Source organism: Cottoperca gobio, chromosome 6, assembly GCF_900634415.1.
Source record: "Cottoperca gobio chromosome 6, fCotGob3.1, whole genome shotgun sequence".
NCBI lineage: Eukaryota > Metazoa > Chordata > Actinopteri > Perciformes > Bovichtidae > Cottoperca > Cottoperca gobio.
The window spans coordinates 16812218-16830865 of NC_041360.1; the positions used below are offsets into that span (position 1 = coordinate 16812218).

At 43.8% G+C, this 18648-nt stretch overlaps 1 protein-coding gene across 2 annotated transcripts in view; it reads left to right on the forward strand.

The window, feature by feature from the left end:
* The window catches only part of otud7a (OTU deubiquitinase 7A), a 35587-nt gene extending 21015 nt beyond the window's left edge, over nucleotides 1-14572 (forward strand). For both annotated transcript variants that reach the window (XM_029433703.1, XM_029433704.1), the window contains exons 6-13: nucleotides 1364-1465; nucleotides 1990-2117; nucleotides 2679-2791; nucleotides 4263-4390; nucleotides 4471-4620; nucleotides 10284-10398; nucleotides 10979-11063; nucleotides 11386-14572. In XM_029433703.1, coding sequence (XP_029289563.1) covers nucleotides 1364-1465; nucleotides 1990-2117; nucleotides 2679-2791; nucleotides 4263-4390; nucleotides 4471-4620; nucleotides 10284-10398; nucleotides 10979-11063; nucleotides 11386-12921 — 2357 coding nt within the window. In that variant the 3' untranslated portion in view covers nucleotides 12922-14572. The remainder of the gene's footprint in view (nucleotides 1-1363; nucleotides 1466-1989; nucleotides 2118-2678; nucleotides 2792-4262; nucleotides 4391-4470; nucleotides 4621-10283; nucleotides 10399-10978; nucleotides 11064-11385) is intronic.
* The last annotated feature ends 4076 nt before the right edge of the window (nucleotides 14573-18648 follow it).

Below are 18648 nucleotides of genomic sequence, written 5' to 3' on the forward strand. Positions count from 1 at the left end.
ATCCCTGCAATTAAGAAAAGGTAAAATAAAGTAAAACAACCAGTTGTGTAATAGCCTCATTTTATGGGTGGTTAAATTTATGTTTACCAGTTTATGAATCATTATTGGATATAATATAATTGAACACACTGGGATTTAATAGCAGTTTTTCCAGAAAATGTACTTCAATATCTAACACGTAAAACATTTATTTTTGAGAAATGCAAAAACATCTGCATTTTGAGCCCGTCCACACTGAGGGGTAAATCATTCAGAGCCTCTTCTGTGTTTACTGTTGTTAAATAAATGATGCAGTCGGATCACCCCAGGCTCAGAGCGCTGAGGCTGCCTGCAGTAAAGCAGTGTGCAGTGCCCAGGGCTGTGAAGCAGTCGTCCCTCCCTCAGGGACACTGGCAGGGCGGTGATGGAGCAGAAACTGGAGATACTGTTGTCCAGGCTGAGGAGGAAGATATTCAGAGTGTTTTGCTGCTATGTGTTAGAGGGTGAGTGCAGAGCATATGGCCTGTGCTAATCATTGCCTTCAAAGTTCAGCGATTGAAGCAAATTATGCATGTTGGCTAATTGTTCTCAATGGGCCGTCACTGGTACCTGCTCCCGTACTCTGAGACTGGGAGACATTAAGTTACATTTTGAATATTGAGGTGACGAACTGTCTAGATGCACAATTCAAGGCTCCTGTAAATATCTGCCAGAGTAGGAGTGGCATTTTGTAGCACAGATGTTGTTTTTTAATGTATCTCATGGATAAAAGGACAATTGACAATCTTACCTCTGTGATTGTGAAGACTTACACAGATGTCTTGTGTGTAAAAAGAATAAAGTTAGGATAAAAACCAAACTCAAAATGACACTAATTAAACTGTATTACTTTTAATGGTGAGACTTATCTATTTGGAGTTCATTTATTGTTCTTGATATATCTAAACTATATATGCTGTAAAGCTACTGTTGCCACGTTTATAATATTGATAAATTAACAGTGTTCTGTTTATTTTGATTGCCTTTTTCCCAGCTATGTTCTCCAGTTAGATCCCCAGCCGCCCGCAGAATAAACATCTCTCTTTGAAAAAGTCTTTCTGTTCTTCTTCTGTGTTTTTTTTTGTTGCGGTATTTTCCTCTTCATAGAGATGTTGGGCTGGGTTAGGAATAAATGTTTCTGTTGGCCTGTAAAGCCCAATCAGACAATATATTGGACTATACAAATACATTTACCTTGAGGATGTTATCACCAATTCTTTTTTGTGTGTGTTTCAATTTGAGTAAATCAAGAGAACATTGAATTGAAACTAAATGTGTTAGCCCCCCTTCTGTTTCTTAGTTATGTACAGAAATCCGGGTCTCATAATATTGTACGTGTGTGCAGGTCGTCTAAACTGGTGGTCCACCATGTGCACCAGCTGTAAGAAGCTGCTTCCTCTGGCCACCACAGGGGACGGGAACTGCCTTCTGCATGCTGCCTCTTTAGGTGAGCTACTCATGTACACTACGGTATATCCAACGCACAATATGACCATATCATTCATGACAACTGTGCAAGTCGGTGTCTATTATTAACAGTGTGAGTGCTGCGTCACAGCTTCTGAATCCAAAGGAGGGAGGGAGAAAGGAGGAGTGAGAGAGCGAAGGAAGGAAGGGAGGGAGGGAGAGAGGGGGATAACTGACCTATACGTTGTAGGAAACTGTCAGCTGCAGGGTTCAGAGGGTTGACAGCGTGTTCAGGTCCGTGCCGAAGGAGATTGTTGACTCCCCGGTGTGAGGACTGCTGGAACAGGAGCTGTCAGGGTTAGAGGCACCAGGGCTAATGTAATCTACACTGACAGTCAGACAACTAAGGCCCTTTGATGAGTGATGAAAGACATTTTTAGACAGGACGTTAAAGAGCTGAAGTTGTCTCGGAATGATTAAATAATTTGGTGCAATGGCCGTGTTGTTGTTTCATGTCCTCAATCTTAACATGCAGTAACGGTGTTGTGCGTCTGTGTTGACCAGGGATGTGGGGCTTCCACGACAGAGACCTGATGCTGAGGAAGTCCCTGTATACCATGATGAAGAGCGGGGCGGAGAGAGACGCTCTGAAAAGGAGGTGGAGATGGCAGCAAACCCAACAGAACAAGGAGGTTGGGAGAGTAAATGCATCACATCCTCTTTCACAAATGATACATGAAAGAAATCCATGCGAGTAAGCGAAGGGACGAGCCATTCGAGTATTTCGTTGATACCTAGTGTGCATTAGTAGCCGTGGTAATACCGTCAAATCCTCCGCACTTCCTCTCCCTTCTCTTGATGTTCATGGATTAAAATATTTGCCAATCTATTAGAAAAATGTGTCACCAAAGATAGCTCAGGCAAAGAAGTAGTCCAGATGCTCATGTTTTAAAAATGCCTGAGGCGTCCTGGTGGCCTAGTGATCCAAGACGCATTGCATGTAAATGCAGTGTCCCGGTTTGTTGTGTGTCATCCACATTTCTCTAATTACCCATAATCCCTATTTGTTTCTTTTACCAAACCGTCCATTAACAGCAACAATATCACAAAATATATGGATGGATGCAAAAAGCTTCGGGAGCTAACCTTGTAGATGCAGATGAAGATAGTGAAAATGAATAATAATAAGGATTGTGTGGGTGAGCGCGAGCACGTGCTTATCAGAATCACCATTTGTGTGTGTGTTTGTGCAGTCGGGGCTGGTGTACACCGAGGAGGAGTGGGAGAGAGAGTGGAACGAGCTGCTGAAGTTGGCCTCCAGTGAGCCTCGCACTCACCTCAGCAAAAACGGCAACACCAGTGGAGGGTAAGATGCTCGACATTTATCCCAAAAAAAAAAAAAAGCCTGCCAGCGTACACACTCAGAATCCCCATCAGACACAACGCATACATGCATTACATTCCTTTAACCAGAATCCAGCTATGTTTGCTCCCTAGTCATCGTATGAGATGGAGTACAGAACAAAATAGAACAGCCGAGTTGCGCATATCTCATCCCACACCACACATTGCAACTCTCCTGCTGTGTTTTAATGCCTTGTGCGCTGAAACACTGCAGGAGGCCCACAATTAAAAGGAAGAATAACCTTCTCACTAAGATGGATATGTCAGGGAAACTCATTGTTCCCACTCGGACTTTTCAAGTTGCTTCCTTGATTCATTAACATCGTTGAAGCTCTTGTGTGAGACTGTGCCATCTACTGGCTGCCATCAGTATTAATCATTTCTGTTGAAACAGCCTCCCCTGAGCTGTGGGCTGCTTTAGCTGCAGCAGGTGATGTGATCCCCCCCTCCCCCCCTTCCACCTTTTTGCAAAAACAAGCGTAAGAGTGGGTTTATATCAGGCTACAGAGGCAGATTGGAAACTAACTCTAGTTTCCTCCTACGCACAGAAACCTTGTGGTTTTTCTCTTGTTTCCATTTTCACTGAAATAAACACACGTACCTCACATCTCTCACACGCAGCTGGTCTGGTGGAGGAACTACGATGAACAGAAAAACTCATTAAGGTGTCTGCGGCTGATTGACATGTCATTTAATTACATTAAATGTGTTATAAGCAGGTTGTGGTTGTCTGCGCTCAGTGCTGAATGGAAAAACCTCTTAACAAACCAGGCAAAGACTGTGTCCATGCCAAAACAAATAGTGTCTCTGCATCGTCTTCTTATACTCATTCACTGTGTTTCTCCAGCGTCGGCTCGCCCAGTACGAAGCTCTCGATCACTGAAAATGTTATATTATACTAAAGGGCATAACTTACTCATTTACTCTGGTGGTTTTAACCTCTCATTGAGTTTGACTGTAATACAGTAATCAGGTTAGGGATGTTTGATGGTCCTAGTGTGAGATGAGCCCCTAAATAGGATGAGTGGGATTCACATATTAAGAGGCTCTTTATTAGAGTGAATTTGCCAGCGTGGCTGTTTGTGTGGCTGACAACTTAATTGTTGCACATCCTCTGGTTCCCTGGTGGTTGCATGCTTGAGAGCTCTGCCTCTGCCTTTTCTCTCCGTCTCACCCTCCCTCCCTCTTTCTCGCTCCTGTTCTCTTTCATTCAAACACATGTACAAACAGCTGGATCTTTGTACAAGCCTGTTAAAGGTAGCCAGAGGGCAAAATGGATCCAAATGGATCGGATTAGATTAGGCAGGCACATGATTAGCACGAACATTTACTGTTTTGGCAGATGTTTTCATCAGTCAATACCAATTCAGGAAATTGTCCTATTATCCCCTATGATCCCACTGCGTTACATGTTTTTTTATTTTTTTCCGCAGGGTGGATAACTCTGAGGATCCTGTCTATGAGAGTCTGGAGGAGTTCCATGTGTTTGTGCTGGCCCACGTGTTACGCAGGCCTATTGTAGTGGTGGCTGACACGATGCTCAGAGACTCAGGAGGAGAAGGTAGGCTGACTGCATCTTGCCTTGATCGTCTACAATACAGTAGGATAAGCAATGGACTGACACTAGATATGGTGTTCCAGCGTTTGCTCCCATCCCGTTTGGAGGGCTCTATCTGCCTCTGGAGGTGCCTCCGAGCCGCTGTCACTGCTCCCCTCTGGTCTTGGCCTACGATCAGGCTCACTTCTCTGCACTGGTGTCCATGGAGCAGAGAGACCAGCAGCGAGAGCAAGGTAAGCAACTGTGCATCATCACAAAACCAGAGAAGAAATCTGGTGGCGTTCGTAGATTGAGATGTGAGATGAACCTCTTCTTAAAAAATCCAAAGTGTCGCCTGTTGTAACGTGCATTAGTTAAGTTAAGTAATAGTTAGGCAGTCTTTGCTTTAACTTTAAAAGGGTAGATTGCGAGAATGAGGGCGAGTGGTCTGCCTGTCCTGCTCAAAGTGAATAATGTATGAGACAGCAGTCTAATTACCTGTGATCCATTATTAAAGCAGGCCGGTCGGCAGCAGGAACCAGGGAGCGGCCAGCATGGAGGGAAAGTGGGCAGCAGGCCCCTTCTTCTGACTTACTGAGCATTGATCAAACCATTCCAGCCTGTATGGCATTGTATGTCTACATTTCTCTCTCTGAAGTCACTGAATGTAGTTTGTTCCAGTAGGTGTGTCTGTTTATGCGTTTGCCTCTTTCACAGGAATCTGTGATATGGTGCTGCGTGCAGCATATTGATCGTGTTATGTTGTGGCGAGGGAGTGTTGATTTTTCCCTTTGGTTTGAGTGACTTGTTTTTGTCTTGTTTTGCCCGTTTAGATGCCATTGCTCCCACTCCGGATGCGTTGCTTATTCTGGAGGTCAGAGTAATCCTCACATGGAGTTCCTTTAATTGACAAATAGAGTGGATCTCCTTGACAACCAGTCTTAGTAGTCACGGCACTCTTCTGTATCTGACTCAGTGGGTGGAACTCACTTGTCATCTGCGTGGGCTGCCGGCCAACTCCGTCTCTCTGCCTCTTTTTTTTTTTTACTCTCAAACACAGATACACTTACGCAAACTGTTTCTTTCTTCCTCTCTCTGTCTTCCTCCTTCTCATGTTTCTTTTCTGAACATGTAAGTTTCCTATTCTCAGCATGTAAACACCAACCTAGTTATTAAGTCTGGGTACGGCCACTGCAGACAAGCAGACAGGCATGATTACTAACCTGCAATCCCTGCCCTGAAGTCATTGCCTTTTAATGCCAGCAGCAAATCATAGCCAGCATACTCCACAGCACATAACTATTCAGCACTCCCACCTTTATTTATTTCAGTGAGACAGAGGGTATTCTCTTTTTGTCCACCAGATGGTGCGTATGCCCAAAGAACCTGCTGTAGCTCGATCACAACACCCCTGCATGACTCTACTTTTTCATTCTGGTACACTGTGTTCTGTGATAGGATCAGAGTGCGTTTTGTCTGCAGTCTCTCTCTCTCTCCAGGATGTTATGAAAACACTTGTGTGCTTCGCTTGGTGCCTTTGTATATCATGTGATGAATCATATAACACAGTCAATGATACAAATCTGTGCTGCTCCTGTTATGTTGTTCTGCATTTTTATGTATGTCACTGGTATAGTTTTAGGTTTTTGTAGGATATTATTAGTAAACTGAACAGATGAACAGATGCCAGACAGACAGGCAGAGGGTCAGACAGACAGACAGGCAGACCTAATCTTCCATTGCCAATTAGGGCAGAGTAGCCCCAGCCAGCCCCTAAGCCCTCACCACATCACCACATATGGGCAGGGTCCCGGGCCGGGGCCCCGACAAACCAATCCTCTCTCCTGACAGTCAGGCCAATGTGTGGATGTCTCAGGTGGAGGGTTGGTCTCAGTTTCCCCCGGCACAGGGAAGAGCATCCGAGAGGCCGTTGGCCCTGTGTGTGTTCAGGTGCCAGAGGCTGGGTTAGAATACTGGCTCTTTCTTCAGCCGTCTGCATGGAAGGTTATAGCACTCCAGTAACCCGATTCTAAATCACACTGACACATCACGCTACTGACCCTTTTATGGCCTGCTTGCATGGCTGCAGGGGCTATATTGATGGTGGACAGTGAACAAAAACAACAAGGGAGGGGTGACTGATGTCAAAGGTTATTGCTAAGAATCAAAACCTTCTTTTATTTAATTCTTTCCGTCCCTGAGCACATCCCAAAAGAGCAGTCAAGTGGGGTTTTTTCTGAGTAAGTTAGTCAGGTGAACCCAGAGTCCTGTGCACAGTAGTATGTTTTTTGTCAGCCCACTGCTGCTCACCTGCTGTGTGATAATGACTGGCTCCTCAGTAGATGTTGTTGGCAATGTCTTTTATCAGCTTGTTTGTGCTCCTGTGGTTAAACGATGTATGAGTGAAACTGGCCCCCTAAAAAACTCTGGAGCTATTTCAAGCTCTGGCCCCAGTACCAAAACACTTCTAGGTTTTCTTTGGCATGCCATCATCAACCCCCTAACACCTATTTGAATGAAGTAAATGGCCGTCTTTTATACAAAGACCACCTACAAAACAGTGTGGAGTAACCATCCAGCTCTGGCCAGGTTTCACTTCTCTATCTATTAAAGTCACCCCAGTGTATTACACCCCATGCTGTCAGCGTAATGAAATCAATATGGCAGTCAGAATTAAAATGCCATTTGTTGTGGCTTTATGTGTTACTTCAAGTGTCATGCTCTTGTAATTACCACCATGGTTCCGCTGTTAAAATCTATGGCAAAAGAAATGCTCAGGCGTGTTTATATGCATGACTGCTGTTTACTCTGGTGAATTGAGCCCTTTAAATCTGCAGCTGTGCAGAGTGACCAATGTCAGGAATTCAAATTTGTGCATTTTCCAGACAGTACAAATTGTTCTTGAATTGCAAACAGAGGAAACACTGGCTCAGTGTTCCTGCTGTGAATAATAGCTTGTAAAGGGTGTACAAGAGAAGAGAGAGTCTTCTCTCTTTCTGCTCTCTTGACACAGGGCATGATACACTTGATGTGTTCATTTTGCACAAACTAAAAAAAGACGAAGCAACGATATTTATGTCCAATCTAGGAAATCTAGGTTATCTACCTCACTTCCAACAGCTGTTTCCTTCCAGGCTGCACCCAAGTTTCCTCCCCCTTCTCCCTGTCTGTATCCCCCTCAAATCGAAGATGCAAACTGAGCAAAGTGAGGCAGGCTAGCAGCTATGCTGCTGAGTACACAGCTCAAATACCACGGAGGGCTATGACGTCAGCCATGCATAAGCTATGGGAATCGGTCATTCAAGGACAACAAAACAAGGCTGCCAACAGGGATAGTAAATACATTACAGCACACTTTAGTCCCCCAGAGCTCAATTGGCAGTGTTGAATCTCCGAATCTGGAGCGGGCCCAAGCAGGAACAACAGCACACACAGCACTTTGGAATTGTGGAAAGCCAGGGAGCCACCTCACAGACCTCCGCTGCCTGCTGCATGACCCGAGTGGGAACTGAGTGGGAGCTGGTTTGCTGGCTTCTCTCTGTTCGTATGTGTTTGTGATTTATGACTGCATTTTTCAGGGCAAGACTCTGGGCAAAGACCCTTCTTTCAGAAAACCACTATTTTTTTCCCTCCCAGTTTTCAGTGCTGCCATGCCACAGCTCTCATTACTGTTTGTGTCTTTGGCTTGTTTCTTCTTCTTTTTAAGGAAGATGGTGTAAAATGCATTACAGTATGACGCAAAGGCAACTTTGACATTTTCGGACAGGTCTTCGGACAAGCCTAGTTTGTCAACAGTGCTATTAGTAATGTATTTACTCAGCTGATGGAAGTTGTTTGCTTAGCGACTAATGCTGTCAGATATAAATAAGTGATCGTGCTCGCAGTGTTAAATGTGCTAGCATGGGTGTGGCTACACTAATTCAGTTTCAAGAACTTGAGGCATCTTCACTATGCATGTACTATTTTGACACTTATCATGATTGATAGTGTACTTTGCACCTTTGCATAGGCACTCCATAAGACACATAAGGGGGAAAGAGAGAGTAAGCATTTGACCTGCAGTTTCATCAGGGACACGGGAGGGGCCGTTGCTGCTGGTGTCTGTCTATGAAGCCTGCAGTGTCAATGGGCAGTAGAAGAATTGATGAGGCAGGGAGGAGACTGTATCTTCCATCTGGGGTTGGAATGTCCTCGGCCTGAACAGCCTGCCTCTCTCTGCTGTCATGTGGACAACTGCCCCCACACTACGCAGCCTGAGCAGAGCTGTCATGTGGGCCAGTGGGGTCTAGCTAGTCCTCCTCACACTCTTGTTTTGAAAGGCAGCCATGCACTCACACACAAACAGGTACACGCCCACACTGGGCACATACTGTAAGCACGCCTCCCACGAGAGGAAGCCCGGGTGGGTTGTCTGTTTTTATGTTCTGCGTCCAGTGATTAATGTTGAAAAGCTCTTCCTGCTCGTAAGTAGCTGATCATGTCAGCAGGATATGAATGAAATTATTTCATAACTCCTTCGGTATTCTGTACTCGCGCGTTTCATTAGCCTTTATTACTAAACTAAATCATCCTGTACAGCACTGATCAGCTGTAGACCTACTCGGTTCAATATAAATTAGTCTCATCATGAAACGTTCAGTCTACCGTTTCCTCTAGTTTTAGCTAAAGGATGGTTCCAGTTTGTCACCTTCTGGATCCTATTTTCCGTATACTGGTAATTATAACTGTGTAGTAACTGCGGAGGAACATCTCTAAAAAGAAGTCAGACCGGGCAGGAAACATATCAGTCCCCATGGAAGAGAAAACAAAGACTTATAAGCTTATACGATGACCCTAAACTTTCAGTTGTAAACATGCGTCACTGTTTACAGACTGACTTCCTAGTTCGACTTTGACCTTACATACTTCCCGTAGTTGTGCACGTACTCTTTCTCTGTGAATCAAGGGATTATTAGCATCATTTAAAGTGTACTCCTTTTGGATTTACCTCCAAATAAAGTGGTTTAGTGGTAATCTGCCTAAACGGTTAGCTTGTTTACAACCTGTGATATCGTTTAAATGCTCTTTTGTCTTGACTCTGCTGTAGCAATGTCTCTGTGTTCCCAGATCTCAGTGTTCTCTCTGGAGAGTGCAGTGTTGATAGTAAAGGCGGCCGTTAAGTTGGACTCAATTTGAGAATTAATTTATTCTTGACCTTGAAAACAGCCCTTTGTCAAAACAATCTCACAAGAAGTTCCATTATTAGCCGTTCTTTAGCTTTCAATTGTATCACACGGTCCTCCTCAGATGATGGAGTTGCCTAGTTGTCGTGGAACTGGAGAAGTTCACATTTCTCTGAAGACTTTAAGGAATCCCATCCATGTTGGTTCAAAAGTTGAGATTGAAATCCAAACAAGCAAAAGATGGGAAACAAAACATTCTCATCACAAGGTCCATTAAGTAGTCGTGCTCAAGCTTTTGAATGCACCATATGATATCAATTGAACTAGATTGTTAGCTTTATTTTCTATTTCATGGAAAAGCTAGCTGCACTGCTTAACCTAGACTAGAGATGCCAGGACAGTAGCTAAAAGAACCAGGATAGACCACTCTGTGTTTATAAAAGGAGAAACCAATCAAAGTTAAAGCTGCAGAATGAGGCCCTTCTCTGTCTGGATGAGTCAGTGTGAGTGACACTGGTCACGGTCACTTCTCTGTCTAAAAAATGGATGGCAGATAGAATGGACCCACAGTATACTTTACCCCACGCTGACAGGCATCTGGGATAATTAAAGTGGCATTATTCTAGTGTGTCATTATGGTGTCGCTTTAGCTCTGACACCACGGTGGCCTTGTGAGAGAAGGGGATGGCGTGCAAGGCAGTCTCCGGTGGTAAAGCTAGACCAAACTAACCTTCTGATAATCTCATCTCTTCCAGCTGTTATCCCTCTGACTGACTCGGAGCACAAGCTGCTGGCACTCCATTTTGCCGTGGACCCTGGCAGAGACTGGGAGTGGGGGAGGGACGACAATGATAATACCAAGCTGGCCAAGTAAGTCCTGTATAGTATATCACAGGGTGTTGATGCTTATAAACAAAGCCCTACAGAGGCGCTGACTGCGAAAGCAGCCCCACGAAGGGTGAGACAGTAAGAACTGCAGGCCAAGGCAGTTCTGTTAGTCTACCCACAAGGCTGTATGTGGGGGATTTAACTCTGATTATGGGCTCCGGGCTCAAGTCACTTCAAAGAGTCAGCAGAGAGAGAACAAATTGTGAGTCACGTCAGTCATCCATAGGGTTTTCCAGGAATGGCCTCTCTAAAGTAGCAACACCCTCTCAGAGTTTAGCAAAGAGTTTATGTAAGGGTTTCTGTTTCACATTCCTGCCAGTCAGGAGGTTAGCTTATCCTATAACAAGCTGCAGTATGAACAATGCAGATATACAGAGACATGTCCTAATACCCCCTCTTTATAGTACCCTCAATGAATTGCAGAACTCAATAAATTCCTAAAAATGTCAATCTCAGGCCTATAAATATGTTATACTGTACATGCCATTAGGTTTCTAGTAAGAAACACATTTGTCAAATGTCATCTGCTTGTGGTTAATTGTTGATACGTGTTCTCCCACAGTCTCATCTTGTCTCTGGAGGCCAAACTCAACCTGCTGCACAACTACATGAATGTAACATGGATCCGAATTCCATCTGAAACAAGGGTAACTTTTTCACACGTGTTCCTTATTCGTCATGGTTAATTTAGCCCTAGAGAGAATCCTCCATTCCAGATGTTCTTGAAACCACATAGCACCACAATCAATCAGTTTTATTTACTGTCAGAAAGCAGTAATTCCAGGCATTCATGTGTTCGTACGGATTATGATTCACCACAAATCAAGCAACAAAGTTCTTTTTTAATATGTTTTGGGGGGGGGGGGGGGATTTGTCTGGGATACATTGAAAGTCCCTGATACATCATTGCTTGTGCTTTGTTAGGTGTTTTCTTCATTGCTGTATGTGTTTGCGTGTATCTCTGTGCAGGCTCCCCTGGCTCAGCCAGAGTCTCCCACAGCCTCTGCAGGTGAGGATGTCCAGTCTCTAGCTGAGTCCATGGACTCTGACCGCGAGTCTGTCGGTAGCAACTCTAACGTCAACAACGGCAAGCCCAGCAAGGAGAAGGACAAAGAAAAGCAGCGCAAGGACAAAGACAAAAGCCGGGCTGATTCTGTAGCCAACAAACTGGGTAGCTTTAGCAAAACCTTGGGAATCAAGCTGAAGAAAAACATGGGAGGTCTGGGTGGCCTTGTGCACGGCAAAATGAACAAATCTAACTCGGGCTCAGGTCGTAGTGGGGAGAATGGAGGGGAAAAGACGAAGAAGAAGGAGTCTAAGACAACCAAGGGAAACAAAGAGGAGTCGGGCCAATCTGCCAGCTCCACTTCCTCTGAGAAGGCCACTAGTCCTTCTCCTACAGACAGACCCTCCAGCTCCTCGCCCACCGAGAGACAGGACAGTGCAGGGAGAGACAAGACTCTGGAAAACTGGAAATACAGCACCGATGTCAAGCTCAGCCTCAACATCCTGCGGGCTGCCATGCAGGGGGAGCGCAAGTTCATTTTTGCAGGCCTCCTGCTCACCAGCCATCGACACCAGTTCCACGAGGAGATGATCAACTACTACCTGACCAGCGCCCAGGAGCGCTTCAGCCAGGAGCAGGAGCAGAAGAGGAAGGAGGCCGAGAAGAAGCCGCCTGCCACCAATGAGGTGGCCGTGAAGAAGCCTGAGCATGAGAGTGTCTTCCAGAGGGAGAGATCGGACAGCTCGCCACCGGAGAGCTGCTCTCCTGTCCTGCCCCACCACACCTACAACCACAACTCTCAGCCCCCGCTGGGTCTCAAGATGCAGGGCAGGAACAGTCCCACTCCTGCAGCCCCTCTTGTCCCAGTCCCCCCTCTCACCCCGCCAATAGCCTCCCACCATTTCTCCCACCCGGTCCCTGTGCCATACTCCTCCCCCAGTATTGGTGCTAAGAGACCTGGGCCCGTTCCTGTGTCTGCCCACTACAGCCATACACCGCCCATCCAGCGGCATAGTGTGATTCACTTACAAGATGTCAACATGCAATCCTCCATCTTCCAAGATGACCCCTATAAGCCTCTGGTGGGCACCCTAAAGACATGTGCCACCTACCCCCAGCAGAACCGCACACTCTCCTCCCAGAGTTACAGCCCTGCTCGCCTGTCAGGGGTGCGCACTGTTAACACCATAGAGACCCTGTCCTACAACATGCCTGGCGAACACAAGTCCCACACCTACACCAATGGATTCAATGCGGGAGACATTCAGGACTGCCTGGAGTTTGCTGATGAGGACAACTCGTCTCATACCTGGCTCAACCAAGACAAAACCAAAGGGCGGAGCTCTGGAAGCCCTTTGTACTGCTTTCAGCAGCGCCGATGCAAGAGGGAGAACTGCTCCTTCTACGGCAGGCCAGAGACAGACAACTACTGTTCCTACTGCTACAGAGAGGATCTGAAACGCAGGGAGAGGGAGAGCAAAGTGCAGAGGCCTGCATAGCCATCACAGCCACTTCAGCCACTTGACAGCAAGGCCGCAGGAGACTTGAGGGAACGACACCATCTGCACTCTGCATTTAATAACATGATGGCAAACATTTTCTTATTTTGTTGAAGAATGCTCTTGTATTCCTGTCACCCTTCCCTTGTTAGTAAAGATTATTACTTTATGATGGGGGAAGCAGAACTTGAAACAGTGAGCAGCTTTGGCCAGAAATTGTGTTATTTTGTTTTGGGTATTTTTTCTGTCTCATTGAAGTTAGTCTTTTACTTGTTTTAGAGTAAAAGTCATCTCTCTGTGATGTAACTTTCTGTATGTGAGGGAAAGGTCTTTATTTTTCAAGTACAAAAGATTTGCATCTCATCAGGAGGGAACATTTTAGCTCTTTTAATCAGTTTGAATGCAATACCTCTGCTTGGTTCTTCAAAATCTCTGTGGAAAATTTGTAGTTGTTTTGCAATCAAAAGAAATTTAATGGGAGATTAATATTAGACTTTAAAGCAATAAATTGGTGATTTTTGCTACACCCTCTCCCAATTTTGTCTATGCACCAATAATATAGTTACTGTAGGTTAACTGTGTCTTGTAAATTGTAAAGGATTGTCACGGTGTGCTTTTGTAAACAAATTTGAACTACAGGAATTAAAATGTGTAAGCATTATAGATTGTACTGTTGGATTAGGATGAAAATGTAAAACTATCTCATTTGTTAAGTGTACCTTTGTTCTTACCACGGTGCAAGGGTTTCCTGTGTCAGAATTGGACTCAAAATAATGTGTAAGATATCATTTCACATTTTTGCCCGTAGTCGACCTCCTTAAGACCACAAGCACTGCCAAACTGGCTTCCTTTAAAAAAAGAAAAGAAAAAAAAAATACGTTAAAAAAATTACAATTACAATTTTCAAAATGTTTTCTGTGGCAAACACCAAAACAATGTGCATAGGATGAATTGCTTCTAAAATATGCAGTGTTTATGGTGTGTTTCTCTGAGTCGCCTGTTAACTACTCTATTCGGTCAATGTGTTAGATGAGAAGAATTGTGGGTAGAGAGAGCACGGCCCGATGCGCATTTGTCTGAAGTGTGATTACGTGTCTCTTCCCCTCTACACACACAACACAATGTGCAATCATGCTATTAGCACTATGTGTTGACCTGCAGTATAGATGTGTCACCGGTCCAGTGTGAGATTGTCTGTTCTTCTTCCATATCTAGAGGCCGTTAAAAGAAGCACCTGCTGCTAAGAGCACCTCAAGCCTTTGTGATCATCAGTGCTTTAACCAATCAGTGGGTTTGTTAAACCCCGGGCCTCCAAGTGCTTTCTGCTCATTCAACATGACTACTGTAAAGACGCAGTGTATGTGTTGCTGTTTGTTCTGGTGATGCTTGGATATTGTACCATGCTGTCCTTAACTAAGTGTGTCCTGGCCAAGGATGTCCACTGCTCCCTGGGTTTGCTTCTGTCTCTCTCCTGTACACACTGCAGTGTTGCTCTTCTTTGTTTATATGTGACAAGTTCATGGACTCTCACCATGTTAGGACTGTAAGATATGATTTTGTATTCCTTTAAGAGTTTTACACTACTTTAAATTATTAATTTGCACATTAGGTACAGATGTAAATATGAAAAAAAATAGTTTATTGTTACAAACACGGTGTGTCTGCGTCATTTTTGTTTTTTCTTCAAGCAGGTAACCATGAGAAATCAAACAAGCTATCTTATATAATACCATAGAGATCATGTTATTAAGGTTTCTCTTGATTTACATACACTTTTTTGTCACTGTTTGCTTTTATTTTATGTTATGTTTTCTTGTGTGGCCTAAAATCAGACGGTAACAGGATGACCTTGCTGCATTAGTGAATAACTAATCAAGACTGAATATGGTTATGGTGTTTTACTCACTGAAGAATGAATATTTGAACTGAAAAACGCTTGGCAGCATCCTTAAAGGGGTACTCCTGCATTTCAACATTGCGCTTCCATTATGTTGGTGGACTTGCGAGAGACAGATTAAAAAAAAATTGTCAAAATTGATGCAGCAGAGACCAAAAATATCCAGATGTTATGTTGCAAATGTGGGTCAAGCTCCAAACAAACTGGATCCAATGATTTCCATGATGCAACTTGACAGTTTCTATTATAAAACCGTTCTGCCTGGTCTTTTTATTTGTAACGCAGACTTTCTCCAAGTTGAAGCTGAGGTAACCCTGATTTGTTAGACTTGACAAAGCTTCTCCAGAGCCTCAGGAGACATTATACAACGGTATTGAGCTCAACAATGACCGCCCACTTTTTGAATGGCTCTGGCTCAGGTTCCGGAAGTGAATTTCCCATTCATTCACTTGACAAAATCCTTATATAAAGAGGTTTAAGAATGGAACTAAGCCAACCAGAGGAATAGTGACCATAAAACATTTCACTTGGAGCAAAACAAATGGGAAAAGGTACAAGACTGTGTACATAATTATTTTAAGAGAGAAGGAACTACTCAACTACCACCTCTTGAAACTCCAGAAAAACTTTTAAACTAACTGATGTATCAACTGCATGGCTCATTTCAAAACTTAAATGTTTTCAGAAACACATTTCGGTGAACTGTCTTCGTAATGTAAGAAAAGGTTTCCAAAGGAGCCGCCATATGGATCCAATGTTGAAATCCGGGAGCAAACCATGGAGCAGAAACTGCACAAGGTAAACATTTACATGGTAACAGTAGCTGCAACAATCACAGACGTCGCTGTTACACTTTAACTTGTGGGTAGTGTAGTACTTCTCCATAAAATCGCTAATAAAACATGTTTTTCTTCAAACAAGGTTACAACATTATCATACGGACTTGTGGCTTCTACAGAAACATGTACCATGGTTTCACAATCTCATAGTTCATGGTAAGTCTTCCTTAGATGGTTACGACATTATGGTTAAAAATCTAAATCCTCAATTGAGAATATGAATGTGATTTCAAATCCGTAAACTCCCTGTTGAGCTGGTACTACTCCCCATGAATTCTCTTCATGTGTAAAATCAGTGCAGTGCCCCTTTAAGAGTTTATTTAAGGACACTTTCGATGGTTATTGGAACACTTAGCGTTAATGGAAAGATTTAATTAATCGTGTGTCTGCTTTTTGAGTCAAACAAAACGAAATAAGGGGAACATTTCCACCACTTGGGAGGCAGCATTCAAAACTGAGAGCTGTAACTCGGCTTTATTCCTCCAGAGATGCTCCTACATTGACAAGAATGTTGATGTCATGCAGCGAAACAGGCCTTTGAAAAGTCACTGAAAATCTGCAAGTGCATTTATGTGAGTGTCCTCCAACCCTGCAGTGGTTAAATCTGGTGGGTGCGTGCTGCATGTGAGCATTCGTCACATATCAAGACAAATGGTATAAAACACTACATAAAAATGACTCAGAGGAAATTCAAAGTGATGGTTAATCATTTATTTGTCATTGTAGATATGTAAGGATGAATTTAATTAGCCTACAGCTTAATTTAATCTTCAAATGCAGAGAAAAGTAGCTTGTGAGAATAACGGAGTGAGAAGGTTCTAGCACGTTAAAAACATTAGATTTACAGAAGCCTTTAGGGTTATTGTTTTTTCTTATATTTTTATGCCTCAGTCAGTCGATCAGTGGGTCCACCGCTTTGGTCCAGACTTAAATATTTCAACTACTGAATATATTGTCATGGAATTTTGTACAGAGATGTATGGTCCCCAGAGGATAAATCCTAATGGCTTTAGTGATCCTTTGACCTTTGATCTAGCCTACCAGCTGGTCAAAGATTTCACTTCCCTGTTTGATGTAAGCACCATGCTGTTGCTTAGACCTTGAATGCTTGACATAGAAAACGATTGCATGGATTGACATATCATTTGACACATATCAATTCTCCCCTCAGGATTACTTTTTATAACTTTAGTGTTCCCTAACCTTTTCCTCTATCGTCACAATCAGATTGAAATACAAATGTGTCCAATACTTTAGTTTATGACTAAATAACGACTCTGCCAAAGTACAGCTGCTAGCACGAGTGAAGTGTTGTTAACTTATAATGCACACACAGATTTAAAAAAGTGAGGAGAGAAAGAAGGTGAGAAATTAAAACTAGCAGGTAAAATTAGCCTTTGTTTTTTTTTAAGGTTCAATGTGTACAATATGCCATAATTAAAACATTAAAACAATTAACTAACATTATCAACAGAATGTGAAGAGGTAACAGTTTGACGTTATGTCAAAGACATCTATGTGTTGTGTTGCAGAGATATCTACTGAAATTAGCATGCTAACTGACTAGCTGCGCTCCGTCCAGCCTTTGTAATACCACTTGTTCCGCGATAGTGAGTCACTGTAGCTCCAGTCTGCCCTCAAACCAGAGAGAGAGAAAGAATAGCTGCCTGACTCACTTTTAATATTACAGCCATGTTCCTTGTTCCAAATTTAGAGAAACAAGAGAAACCCGCACCCTCGCCTTGTCCTCACAGCTGCCAGGAGGCTGTAGCTTCAGTTAGCAGTTAGCTCGAGATCAGCAACAGCACCGGGGAACTGCAAACTCCCTGTTGATGCCGTAACACAGGTCCACCAGCCCGCTGTGACTGCCGGCGCTGGGGCTTGTTCTGGCTGAGCTCAAGTCTCTTCGGCTCCTGACTGGGACTCTGTATGACAGAGGTGGCTGACCTCTCTCCTCCACCAGTGGGATGCTCTCCTGGCTGCGCCGCCGCCGGAAAGATGAGCCGAATATGCGGGTCGTTTTCAAATTTCTGACACTTTAGATTTAGTCCAATAAACAAACTAACGTAATGTTACACGGACTACAGCCCCCGGTTAACATTAGTGCCTCAGTAAACAGGTGGACCCCACGAGAAGATTATAAGATAGCAGTTTTCTGGTATTCTTGCCCACTGACTGACTGACTGAATATTAATGTAATGACTGCATTACACAGGAGTAAATGCAATACACAATATAAAGAATACATTACAATACAATAAATATGCCAAACTACTACAACCAAAATATAAACATTAAGAGATTGTATGGACCCAGTTCAGAGGTGAAATACTGCCCCCTATTTCTTTGAAGCTGCTGACTTGGAGTCACACATTGAACCTTTAAGAATCCACAGTACAGTAGCAGCGGCTGGCTGAGTCGGTGGAGTGAGAGTGAAGAGAAAGTTTCTTCGTGGGCAGCCGCCTGTAACCTAATGTGTGGGATGAATTGCATACTTCTGACTGAGAGTATAGTCTCGTGACTGGGCTGCTAGAGGCAATGATTCTCCAACTGTTGCCCCGTGCTTCAGGTCCCGTCTGTGTACTGCGGCTGCTAATAATATGGAATGACTTAAGATTTGAAGATGAATTACATCTCCACGTGGTGTCCAATGTTAGTCACACAATGGCACGTGAGGGGCTCTTTCTTCCCAGCAAAGTATCCAGATCTCTCCTGCTTCCTTCGTAACAAGTATTGAATGAGACGCAGTGCATTGTCTTCTTTCTTGGATCCCCTTTTCTCAGAATTTCCTTTGAATTTGCATGAGGGACCTCCCTTTGCTTTTCAAAAGCTCTATCGGGCATACAGCAGTCGTTTGGCAGGCCTCTCTTCCCCTCAACACAGCCTCCATATTGTCAAACTCAAATTCACTCAACTCGTGTTAAACCAAGACTCATGCAAAAAACATATACAGGATAAATAAATTCTGGTTTGCCTTTTAATTCCCTTTCA